Source organism: Lepidochelys olivacea (genome assembly GCF_965140295.1).
Source record: "Lepidochelys olivacea isolate rLepOli2 genome assembly, chromosome: 17".
NCBI classification, from domain to species: domain Eukaryota; kingdom Metazoa; phylum Chordata; order Testudines; family Cheloniidae; genus Lepidochelys; species Lepidochelys olivacea.
Window position 1 is genome coordinate 7840551 of NC_140427.1, and position 13687 is coordinate 7854237.

Genomic DNA, 13687 nt, shown 5'->3' on the forward strand with positions numbered 1-13687 from the left:
AAGAATCAAATGAAACAACCTTCCAGACAAAAATGCTGCTTCTCTGGAAGCCAAGACACTTTCATGTCTGTGGGAATCTCCATATGCAGCTTATTACCCAAGAAGCAAAGTGAACATTTAAAGCCAGAAGAGGAAGACGACATTTTGAAAACTCTGTGTGTGTGTGTGTGTGTACATATGAAAGTGCACGTAAGTAACTGTTATCACCTACAAAAACACTAGCATGTAAGTTAGTACTGTAAATTCCATCCCAAATCTCCAGGAATATGTGGCTGATAGTTGACAGCAAAAAGACGAAGAATTACTTGCATTTGACTATGTTGGAAAATTTTCACTCCCAGCTGTAATGCAAAGAAGCAGTGTCTTTTTAATCTAACTAGGTTCTTACGTTGGTGTCAGTAACCAATGTATGTGAGCACCTAAATTCCGTAATCACTAGCTCTCCCGACTGGAGCAAGGGATGACGTAAATCTTTTATTGTAACTCTGATAAGGAAATGCTTTGTTTTTGCTCCAGAGGGCACTCCTCAATCCAGCCATCCCACATAAGTAGCATCAGTAAGTCTCACTTGCTTATCACCGAAAGCCAAAACTAAAACTGATACAAAGATCCTTCTAGAGTTTTATATAAGCAAAGATCGAAACAAACAGGATACTTCATGCCACGGAGTAGTTTCTCCACTGCTACAAGGGAAGATCCTGTTTAATCAGTCTTTGGCTAATGGGCGCACGGCCTACCAGCCAAAGGAAAATTCAAATGAATTCTCCCTCTGGAATTCAAGGGCAAACTGTTTCTCTCCTCTGCACATAAGAAGTGGGATACTGAGCATAAATCTGAAACAGCCACTGCTCTGGTGGTACAGTGATCTAAGAGAATTAGCCTTTGACTCTTAGTTCAAACCCTGTTTAAAATCTCAAGTGGAATGGGTTTGGTCATCTCAGTTTAAGCCCCAGCGGACATTTATCCGTGTCCCACGTAGCTCACACACACAGCTGTCCCTGTTCAAGAGGTGCATGACTGGAACAGCAGAGATAGGAGAATCAGGATCATAGTTATCAGGGAGTCACACTACTCCAAATTCAGGTGTGAGTCTTGATTCCAAGCCTCCCAAAAGTCAGGAGTTTTCAGATACATGGTTTAGTTTCAGGTGCAACTTTCCTATTGCCAGAGCTGGCGGGACCCACTGGAGTGGAGGAACAAAGGGAGACACTGAACTACCAAGTGTTCAGCTAACACGGTGATGGGTGCAGTATAAGAACCTAGATAGCCCTCATCATCTGTTCTGTTCTAAGTGCATTAGCAGTGTCACCTGGGGAAGCTTGCACAGCACCTGCCTGCACCGAATGCTAGAACCAGGCAACATATGACACTTCAGTGAGCACCAAATTTGCTCATCTTTTTAAAAAGGATCTTAAAAGCACCCCTCGCTCCTCCACTGGTGTGCCTGTGAAAGGGCTTGCTCAAGCTGGAGTGTCCCAGAGGTGACAGGAACACAGCTTAATTCTCCGCAGAGCCCTCTTTATTCAGTGCAATTATCCAATGAGAGACTATTTTCCTTGTAGTGGCCATTATTTGCCAGACACGCCTTGAAACACTGAAACGCAGCTTGTGCTCAAGCATCCAGGCACAAAGCTGCACAATGGAGACACACACTCAGGCCTGCACAATCCTCACATCCATGTAAACAAAGCCCTTGACGGGAGGAACAATGGCAGAGTGGCCAGGGCTCATAATATTAATGGAGCTGGGACAGCAGGGAAGGACAATCATCTCTTGGGAAGAAACATGAGCCATTTCGTGCAGTGGAAGTGAATACGTTTCCTTGGAGCTTAAAGTTTTAAAAAAAGACACTAAAATAACTGAGATGCCCAACTGTCCCATCCCTTTAATAATAATCATTAACGCAGTCCCTCCCACGTGAACATGCTAAAGCACTCCATCCATATTTACACAACACCCTGGGGAAGGGGATTAAGGGTGACTGGGACCCACACCTTCCAAAATGTCGCTCCTCCAAACTAAGAGAACCCTGGAAACATTCTACCTTCTGAAAAGGCCCTACTGACCCAGCTGCCCATCCCAACTTCCTTTCCAAACTCTCAAGAATTTGAGCTACCCAGTAAGCGAGGCTGGCTAGCACAGCCCAGCATGTGATGAATACCAAGCCTTTCAAAATGGGTCAGTATCTCTTTGACCATCATAGTCACTGGTACATTATGTCTGATTTTTTTATCCACTGGGTCATCCTTGTAAAAAATCACTATGGGTTTCAATTAAACAAAAAATTGCGCAAATGGACTAATTCTATGAACAGAAAAAAAAACCCCCACAAACACAGGAGAGGTTTGCAAACTTCCAACTATTACACTTCCTCAGCCCTACTGGGGGGGGGGAGGGACGGGGGGACGACACACACAGCTGTTCTTTTTCAACATTCTGTCCACTGTGCGCACCCGGACAGCAGCCAAGAACAGACTCACAAGCAAGTCAGGGAGAGAGAAAACCTGCGCTAGAGCACACACCAAACAGGAACCGCCATGGAGCAGAATGCTGTCTGGGGAAAACATGGACTGGATTCAGGCAGCCAATGGCAACATTAGATTAGACTATGGTCTGGGGAGGACACATTCTCTCAGCGCAAATACAGCATCATTCCTGTAAATCACAGTCGATTTTATTTTCTTTAAGTGAATTTAGGTGCAAAAGTGACAGTCCTGGAGATTGAACTCCTCTAGCCACAAAACAGGGGCAGTACAGGCAGAAGTAGTGCAAGCATCCTGCATACTGCCCCATCGCTCAGCTCTGGACCGGAGGCACTGTCCAAAGGATTGAGAAGGGAATTCAGTCTCCCTGATCCATACAGTCTGTGGCTTTTCTGCAGACAAGAAATGGGCCAAACCATGCCAATCGTAGAGGGCGTGGGTTGTGCAAGAAAAGGCTTGTCCCACAGAAACACGCATTCATTTCACACAGTCAACACCAAAGAGCATGATCAAAATTGAATTCTGATGCATGGAACTTACTTTGTTGAGGGCTCCAGCTCCAGTCAGGATGATATGGGAGTTCTCTACTTGGATAGTCCTCTGTCCCAACCGGACAAGATAGGCCCCAATTCCAATTGCCCGACACGTTACCTAAAAATACAAATCAAATTTGCATCATATCCTATTGTACCTCCAAAAATGCATCGACCCAAGCAGTCTGGTGCATTTACTTCAGGCCCCTGTGTAATCTGTGGCCACAGAATCTACCTCTTACTGCAGAACTGTGCTCCAGAACCTAAGCTTTCATTTAAAAATGAATGATGAATGTGTTTTATAAAACAAAATAAAATAAAGCAATAGCTTGTTAATTGAACAGACCACTAAGTCAAACTAGAGCTGCTTTGCTTTTCAAATGCATTTAAAAACGTACTCTAAAATGCACCTCACGGTTTCAAAAAGAAAACATTTTAGCAGCCAGATCCTCCACTGCTGTTAATTGGTATAGCTCCACTAAATACACGGGAATATGCCAATTTACATCAGCTGTTGGTCTGACCCTAGATGTACGTTCCAAACTCCACTGTCAAATTTTCAGCTGAAATAGGAGATGAAGTTGCAAGAAGAGAAAGCAGTTGGGGATTACCAGGTTGATGGTGATAATATCCTCATAGGCTAATGATGATTCTCCGGCAATCATCCCAGATCCGCGGAGGTTCTCCACTCCAAGTCCTTCTTCCTTCCCAATAATATCAGTTATCTTATACCTAAGGGGGAGACATACAGACTTTGAGACACAAGATCCAATGGATTTGCTAAACCAATTCACTGCTAAGAATGTGGAAAATGACTAAATATCATTAAGGCTGCAAACAGTAGTGTGCAGAAACTGGCCAGGATTTATATACCAGCTCAACCCACTGCCTTGCAGAACACCAAGGAACAGGCCTACACACGGACAGCCAAAGCAGCACCATAGGGAAGAAATGCTGACTGAGCTACACAAAAGAGTGACCTCGCTGGGGGCAGGTGCTGCCTGCTGCCGAGAATAGACGTGTATGTAGGAAATGACAATTCTGCAGCTGCATCCCATGCCATAGAATGAAAATGGATTAAAAATTCACTTGAGTGGGTTCTCTTGTCACTACTAAGTGTTTCCAACTGAGAAGGCACTTCCCTTACTCAGACTGTAAACTCTTTGGGGGCAGGACCATCTTAGTGCTTTGTGTTTATACAGTGCCTAGCACATTGGGGCCCTGCTCCATGATAGGGGCTTCTAAGCACTAATGTAATACAAAAAATATTTGGTCTACTACATTTGATAAGGCATTTCAAGATACAACATTTTATCCTGTTCTAGTTCTACAATCCATATGTAATAATGGGGCAAAATGTGTTGTGAGACTGGGCGCTACAGGATGCCCTGGTGCCTAGAGAAGAGAAAACAGACAAAGAAGTGACAGGTATCCCTCATATATATCCAAAATGAACCAGAATTAGACCCAACAGTTTACCTGGATTCTCCTTCGTCCTCCACATGCTCACAATGAACTGAGTTCAGGGCACTGACTTTCTTATAATCTTGAGGAGTTAGGTACAAGTATTTATAACCCTGTGGGGACAAATAATTAGTTTTACTCATTCTCATCAATTAATCCCTCCTGTGGCCCCACCCAAAAAAAGAAACCTTTCCAAGAGATATATTTACCCAGAAGGGGTAATAATAGGGGGTTTTCAGCACCTGCAACTTCAGCTGAGGTCAAGGATGCCCAGAACCTCTGAAAATCGGGCCTGAATTCATCCTTGGTGTAACTCTGCTAATTAGTGAGCCAGTGCCAAGGCTGACTTTGGGCCTAAATGTCTGGCAGAGCTTTAGCTCGCCTCTGTGAAGAGGGACTGGCTACTGTAAATATAAGACTAGCCTGTGGAACATCCCATAGTTCTGCTACTGCCTCCGAGATCGAGCGCCTACTTACTTTATAAGGGTCATCGGGGTCTTCCCAGGCAACATGAAACATGTGACGAATCTCCTCAGCCAAACCAATCCTTGCTCCACTGTTAGCAGCCACATAAATTCGTGGGATACCTTCCGTGCGAGCAAGTTCAGACGCCCTCAGGAACAGCAGGTCCTCTTGGGGCCCAAAGGATCCTATTCGGTATGTAATGTCATTGCCAATGACTATGATATCACGGCCATCTGGGCACTCGGGGCTCTTGAGGGTAATTTTCCAAGCCACCATGCCAATCTGTGGTCACACAAAGGGGGGGAGCAAGTTTCAATATAAATATTCCAATACTCACAGATGGAAATCATGCATTGTATGGGAGGACCCACAAAGAACAGCACTGTGGACACGCGATCTCAATAAAGGTTCCCAATCTGCATTCTTCACTGAGAGTATTGCTGGAGTAAGGACTGCAAAACCAGTCCTCCACTTGCCACCACAGCCACTGGAACACATTTCCCTGTGTTGCTGCATTCTTCCCACCCAAGACAGTCAGTAGCATTGTTTCTCCCTTTACCATCTATTCTAGATAATCCATTCAGGGATTTACCATAGCTCCAAGACACATCCTGCAAGATTCTTCTCTCTTCTCGCTGAGTTTATTCAGTGTCACAGAGGACACGGGGTTAGTTGAAGCATTCTGTTTCAGTGCCGTTTGTTTACAGGAGTCCCTGCCATCTCTTCAGGGCCACCCAGTCAATCACATTTCAGAATGACTCCTGGTCTATAACACTCATTGGCTCCTTTCCATCTCTCGTTGCCCTTTGCTTTAATCCCTTTATTTCACAACTCTCTCTACTTTTGTTTTCCCCCCTGCTCCTGCATTTCTTTGTCTTGGTCCCCTTGCTTTCTACAGACACCGGTGCAGCTCTTTCACCTTCAGCCTGACTTTGCAAGCTCACCTGTATAAGCAATGTGTTTTTATTGAGTATTTTTTTCTTTTTTTTTTTTTTTTCCTTTAAATCACCAGATGATCTCTCCTGGTCCTGCCTATTGGAGATGAGCAACTTCTGGAGCCTGCATCTCTCTCGCCTCTTAGCCTCTGTGTATAATCGCACTGGGGAGCTGGCCATCAAGGAGCACCATTAACAGATGTAAATAGCAGCCTAGCCCTGAAAGCCACATGCTTCACCCAGTCTCGGCTGGCCCAAGGATTGTAAGCCGAGTACACATTCCTCAAGCCAATTGCACATCCACTGCAATCAGTATTGCAGTATTGGGATTCTGAGCATTATGAACTAGAAGGGGGGTGGGATGGGGGGGGAGAGAAGTAGCAGATAGATATGTGTGTAATACAAATCAAAATGGGCACAATACACAGACAAGATCCAATCAACATCTGCAATAATATACACTGTAATAGTTTCATAAAAAAAAAGCCCGACAGAGCAATTAATCAAAGGATCATTGGAGAAAATGCAGGTAGCTATCCAAAACCATCAGAGCTATCTGACAGCTCCTTTCCCTTCTCCTCCCTTTCAATAGCTGGGATCGCAGGCAAACAGAAAGTTGGAGCTTTCTGTGCACCTTCCTATGGGCTCCATTTCATTCACTTATTTTAACTGATACGGCACTGGGGATGGGAGGTGGGTAATTATGTTGTTGTTTCTGAATATTTGCTGATATACAAGTAAGTTTCAGCATCAAACTGCAGAGTGTTTAGAGGCAAGAGATATGCATCAGTTGCAGAGACAGGAGCATAAACCCCAAAAGGTCAGCTGGATGTTTTGCTCAAATACCAACCTTGTTGCTAAATTAATGGAAAGCCTTAATGCTATACAACAAGTTGCTGCAGCTGCTGGCCACCCCAAAGACCTCTGAGCCTCAGCAAAGACAACAAGGATCACATGGACACTTACTAGGAGCCCAAAGGGCAAGCTTATTGATCGAAAATAAATCCAGGCAGCCATAGCATTTCCCTTTTCAATTTCAGCAGCAACCACCTCCACCCCCAAACCTTGCAACTTATCATCTTTGTCCTCCTGGCCTCACCATTACAGGGAGAGTGGTCATGGGCTGAATTTAAGTACCTCAGGATCTGGCACTTAGGATGGGCACACTTCCTATACATCATCATCATCATCAAAATGAGTAAGCACTGAGTTAAAGACTTCAGGATTACCCGAAGATGCTGTGGGCTGCCCAAGAAGGCATCCCTCTCACAGGTAGTTTAATTTAAAAACACAAGTTTGGCCATAGATCAGTTCAATCCTCCATTATATTTCAGACAGTAAAAAAAAATCCTTATTTCCTAATTAATATGATAACTAAAAACTTGAAGTGGGCACTTTGCAAAAAGTTCTGAGGCCAGCCTCCATGCCAAATAAGGCAGAAATCCCAGTTTTAACTCTGGGGAGATATTTGCCCAGACTCCCTTTTGTTTTCTTTTCCTAAAAATGGCACACACATTGGACTGTAAACTTCTTCCAAGAGAAGACACATGAAATACTAATATTTTGTACAGACATCTACCCTCATGTAACAAACCACGGCTGCCCTGGCTACAACCAGACTAAGGTCATTAGCAGGGATGAAACCTGGAATCTTAAGCACCAACACACAAGCACAAAACCACGTAAGCTACAGGAGCAGCTTTGTTAGCTTTCAGTAAGACTAGGTCCTTAATCCTCCCTGTGGCCAGTCGAAAGAGGGAAACAGGATCACACACACTATGGCTCATAATGTGCTTTACAAAGATAAGATATTACTATCCTCAGTTTACAGATGGGTAAGCTGAGGCGCAGAGGAATTAATTAATTGTCTTGCTCCTAGTCTCTCAGTGGTCCAATGTCAGAGTCAGCTTCCAACCAAGAGTCCTAACCGTCAAGTCCCATGCTGCCTCCCTGGATGCAAGATCAACTCAATGATTTCTGTATGTTAGAACAGACGCCTCCATACTCAAAATACTTCCTACCAATACAAAGCAACTCAGAACAGAAGCACTGGATTTGCTTCCCAACCTGGGGTTCTGAATCTGTAATGCCCGTCCTTACCTCAAATTCTCTTTGCCCCATGGCTGTAGAGTATTAGAGTAGCGTTATATAACTAGGTCACAATGAATTTTCTTATCCAAGTCACTATATATACTCTTGAAAATAGTTTTGTAATGAAAAAAAGTCAGAAACAAACATATGCTATAAAAAAGCACAAACGTGCCACTATACTATTTCACGTCTCTTTTTGATTCCCCAACACATACGGTCATCAGTGTTAGCTGGCTAATAATAAAAAACACAGGGGATAGCCAAGGATTTTTTTTCTTTGAAAGGTTCATATGCTGTTTAAATTTATGGGTAGGAGGGGAGAGCTTTCTATTTTAGAGAAAAAAAATGTGGTTTTTAACTTAACGGCAGCACGCCAAAAAGGGAAAGTTCACAGGTTAATTAGGCAGGCTGAGCTAATCACCTAAGAGCGCTGTCAGAACAATTATGGGGTGATGGCGAGGGGTGGTGGTTTAAAAATAGGATCTTGAAAACAGCCACAGCAGTTTGGAAGTGCTTGTCTTGCCACACTTCGATCCCCAGCACACGCAGCACCAGGAAGAGGGAGAGAGAGAGAGAGGGCGCGGAGGGGCTGGGGGGGTTGAATAAAAACAAGAACCGTCTTATTTAACTGTTTTTATGTTGGTGAAATGATTTGTGCCACAGTATTTCCATAAGAAGTGGGGCCATTATTCTTCTGTAGAAACACATTTGGTTTGAAAAGTATCACTGGACAGAACGTGAAAATCAAACCAGATGAATTATTCACAGCCTCCGATCAGAAGTGATCATTATTTCTGGTGCTCCGAACTGTGATTAGGATGCAGTGCTTAGATGTCATTTGCTCCCTGAGTAACACCAGCAATGCAGAATACCATTACACATATATACTACATGCACACGTTTTCTATATATAATTTTATACACACCCTCTCCCAGGAGATCTTGGCTTAATGTAACCGTTAGCAGGTAGTAAAAACGTGATATTAACTAATGTTCATTTTCATGATGCTAAAATGTCATTAGTTTGACACACAGTGTCAACACTAATCATGACCTAAAATTAACACCAAAATTGACTTCAACATTAATTGTGCTATCAAAGTGAACAGTAATACACACACTGATTCAGTTACAAATTGACTGCCAGTGGCAGTCAGAGCTGTTGACAACAGATACCAAAGGGAACGGGAAGAAACTAGGATTCCATTCTCTCACAGTAGCACAGCAGACACAAGAAGTGATGGGACGTGGATGCAAATGGTAGGGACCTTGGGGGGATGCTACAAGTCCCTTTCTACCATGTTCAGTAATTCCTCAAGAAAACGTAGTTGACACAAAATCTAATGTAAACTAGAACAGCTTGCTATTCATCAGCATTGGCGTTTATGAGCCATGGCAATCATGTTATTTCACTATTTCTCTCAGCACAAGGATGACGTTCGATCACGTGAACTTTTTACCATGCTTAATTTTAATTTATTGGATTTTTAAATTCAGAAACCTGGACATGGCTCTCTGAAAATGTCCCTACCAGGGCTAAGAGTTTTTTTAAAAGTTTGCTGACAAATAACAGACAGCATTTCCCTCTTAGAGTCTTCATGGTTACACAAATCACACCTCATCTTCCATTCTACTATGTGCGTGTGTGCGCACGCGTTTCATATGCACATCTATACGTGCGTGTACAGATGTGTATTTTACATATTCTGTATCATATCATACAAAATCTATACCAAAACGGAAATTTAAAGATTTCAAAGTCAAGCTCTCAAAAGTTAGGAAATACCAGAATAAACGTTACCCATGCAACCTTTTCATTCTTCCTCCTCGTGCAGCTATATTGTGATGCGGTTCTTAATTACATCACCACATATTTTTTCCCCATGCAACCTCTGCCTCATTCCAGCCAGAACCAGTGTCTATTGACTCCAGTGGGTGCTGGAACAGGCCTTCAGGATGGATACTGAACGTGGCATGATTGTCTGTTGTTTTTTCAACAACAAGACTGAAGGGGAAAATAACCCACAGAAATTGCACTGCGTGCAACCATGATCCCCTACATGGGTCAGCAACAGCATCTCCAACTTCTGGCCCACAGAACAGACCTCTACTGCTTGAGCTAAAAAATAAATGTCAGCAGTAATAGGTCGGTCTTTCTTCCTTTCTCTCTAGAGAGAGAGAGAGGGGTTTGTTTTTCTTTATATACATATACATATGTATGTGTGGGAGATGAGGTTTAAGTATAAAACTTTGCAAAACTAACCTTACAGGAAGGGCAGCACAGAAAAACACATTTTTTTTCTTCTGTATTTTTGAATAGCATTAAGCATTGCCCAGAGTAGAGCTTGACTGTATAAAATTATCTTAACCACTGGAAAAAGTCTGTTTTTTCAACACTGGTAACTCAAAAATGGCTGAATTGATTTTCTTACATACTTCCAAAAATTAACTTCCTGGTTAAGACCAAACATGAGAAGTTCCAGCTCAAAAATACATTTTAGTAGGTTATAACCATCTGAAAACTGATGTTTAGAATGCAAAGCTTTCAACCCTTAAACTGTTAGCACTGCTCTCTCTCACACACACACACACACACCCACCCAGACATACACACACCCCTTTTATAAAAGGAGGGTTACAGAAGTTACTATTGTCTATGATGCTGTGTGTGAGAAATAGCATGCTGAAGTAATTGACCAGCATGGAGGATTAACCGACCTTGGCAATCTGAGTTATGAGGCCTCTCCTTTTAACAACATGAACTGCCGTTGAAAGGTGCAGTTTTGTGCTCAAAATCCCATATTCCAGAGTCACCTGCATGCGTCCCACCATTCATTATAATCCTAACATGGACTTTAAAAAGACCCACTAAATAGATCTACTCTTCACACCCGTTATTAATTTACAGACACATTAAATGTTCCAGGCATATAAAAAGGGAAAGAAAAAAAATAAAAAAGAAGATTTGCTTTCACCAACGCTCAGGAAGTTTGTTCTTTTAAATTCATGTGTCCTACTCCACATTTCGAGGCACTTTCATCTCTCAGTAAAATGGCATCTACAGTTCTCAACTAAAAAATCTGTTCCATTCTGGTCCTTACGCTATTAGCGCCAGGTATCCAAGCACCGATGAGGCCTAAGGTATTCTGCGACAGGAGGCTCACCTAATGAAACTGAACTAGACTTGTTTCCAATGAGTACAGTAGAAAGAGTTGCCCAGGTTCCCTGTCTACAACCTCCAAGAGCCTTTATAGAGGGTTTGTTCCCAAATCTTATCAAGGGGAGGAGTTCTGAAACACAAAGAATTGCAGCGATTGTCATAAAACAAATGGGGGTGGGGAGGAGAGGGTGAATGTAAACACACACAGACAAACTTATTCCATTCCCCTTCCAGCCCTGTGCTATTTTACAGACCTTGTAATCACGCAACCCAACACATTCTTTCATGTTTACTATACGTGTTCAAGCTCTGAGGTTTTAATACCCTAAACCCTGTCATAAGAAAGGGTAATGCAAGGCAACAAAATAGAATCCACAGAGCATAAAAACAGTTTAACCGTTAAGCCTTCCCTGCACGAAATTCATTAGCTATCCCTCTGTTGCACCAAACACCACATGGTGCTGCTGCACAGGGGTTCCTCTAGCCCTTTACTTAGTTCTGTCCTGTAACACACCTGGCCAAACCTTCCCACATGCAATGGAAAGGACGCTGGCAAATGCTTCACAAAATTAGAGATTTCAATTAGAGACTGTGTCTCAAGCTCAGGTTACTGTGAAGGAAAAACTGTGACATCTAGTGTCAAGAGGGAAAAATGACATTGTCTTCCCATGTACATTTCCATGTGATCTGGCTGGAGAACTGGGGGTGGGGCAGCACCAGGGGTGTCCCAGTTAGATCCATTATCTCCTTGTCTTGGAGAGCCAAATTCACTGCTGTCATAAGGGGGCACAACTCCACTGACTGAGGGCGGTGGTGAATTTGGGTAAAAGTTTATAAAATGCTTTAGTGAAACAGAAGCATGCCCCTGTTTAAAAATGAGCAGTGAAATCTCTTAACAGCATGAAGAGTGACCTGATGGCCCACAAAAACAATCACCTTTTTAAAGGTGGGATTTCATATAATTTTTTGGATAGTTTGAGAACTGCTGATCTAAGGGAAGGGGAAGGCCTCCCCAGGGAGGTGTGGGAATTGGGGAAGGGGGCGCGCGAGCTGTGCGCTTTTTGGGGGGAGGGGGGAAGAGAAGCTCTGGCTGTCAGCCCTGGGTGGCTGGGGCACATGCAGAAGGGCCATGCACACCTGGGAGGCGGACAGCCAGAGCCCTGCCACTTCGGGGTTGACAACCAGAGCCCCGCCATCCAGGCTAGGGCTCTTTCCCCCATCCTCCAATCTCTCTCTGTGAGGCAGCCAAGGCTCGAGCATCTCCTTCTCCCCCCTCTCCCCTACTTGGAGGCAGCGTGGCTCCGGCTGTCAGCTCCGGTCTTTAGACTCAATATAGGACTCCTTGATGAGACTGGAAGGAGGTGATTGATATAACTCCCCAGATAAGACTATCAACTCTAAACTATAGGCCAGACTTTAAGAAGAGCTACTCAATGAAACAGACACATTTTTAAATGTTCTCTCAATGGAAGCCGCTGGATCCTTTAGAAAATCCTGTAAAAAATCTCCCTGTGCTAACACACCATTGTCTGGCACTGCTAGGGTCATCCACCTTCTAACAGGACAACATACTTATCGAATCATATTAGAGGTTCGTGTTACAGTTTCGGCGTGGCAGTTAAACTTCTAGGGTAGACAGTCTGTAAGAGAGCAATGGTCAGCCATACACCTACATAGAAACATGCAAAGTTCTCCATAAAACCACATCAATCTGTATTCCAAGCGTGCATGGTTCGGAGCACCTCCAGCCCCCGCTGCTGCCAAAGGGACACCCCCAACCCCCAGAACACCCTCTGCAGAAACTCTTCAGCACCTTGCTGGACTGAACTTTGAACAGTCCAGATTTTTTTTTTTTTTTTTTTTTTTAAAGTGAAGATACAAACTAGCAGGAGTTAGTTTAAAAAAAACTTGTGGTGGAATGTAAACAAACTTATCAACTGTCTGAACTTAAAACCTTCACTAGCTGAGAGATTTTTGTTTGTAAATTTTTGCAACGCAATATTTTTCTTTTCAATCATGCAATGTTTTTATTTAAACTTACAAATTTCAGTGCCATGTGTCTATCCATGTTAGGGCCTGATTCTGAGGCATCCTGAGCATCCACCTAACTGGCACTTAGTTTTTGACATGTTCCCATTTGTGACTTTTGTCCCATAGACTGTCACAGTCTTAGCTCCAACTTGCCAGGCAATATGGTGGAATTATTGCTGGCTGCTATGACTTTATTCTCCATGTGCTAGACCTTCTTCGGCTCTCCTACATACACATTTTCTGCCATTAACAAACCTGTATTAGCAAATTAGCTCCAAAAGAGTTTTGAATTTTATGCTGTTGTGAATTTAGTGCCAGTCTATTTAAATCCTGGGAGGGTGGGTGGAGCCTAGCAGAACAAAAGGCACACACCTCTCAGGTTTAGGAGGGGCCACAGAACCCTGAACTTAACTGATTATTGGGGACAAAAATGAACAAATAGAGATGGGGTGCAGGTCACAGGGTCAAAATGAGGAATCCAGAGAAAGGGACACTGAGAAGAAAACTCTGGACAAAGTCCACTTC

At 43.3% G+C, this 13687-nt stretch overlaps 1 protein-coding gene across 2 annotated transcripts in view; it reads right to left on the minus strand.

Moving 5' to 3' along the window:
* Nucleotides 1-13687, minus strand: part of ACACA (acetyl-CoA carboxylase alpha) — a 186163-nt gene that overhangs the window by 70657 nt on the left and 101819 nt on the right. For both annotated transcript variants that reach the window (XM_084650728.1, XM_084650727.1), the window contains 4 exons: nucleotides 4958-5227; nucleotides 4496-4593; nucleotides 3628-3748; nucleotides 3024-3134 (listed from right to left, as the gene is read on the minus strand). In XM_084650728.1, coding sequence (XP_084506854.1) covers nucleotides 3024-3134; nucleotides 3628-3748; nucleotides 4496-4593; nucleotides 4958-5227 — 600 coding nt within the window. The remainder of the gene's footprint in view (nucleotides 1-3023; nucleotides 3135-3627; nucleotides 3749-4495; nucleotides 4594-4957; nucleotides 5228-13687) is intronic.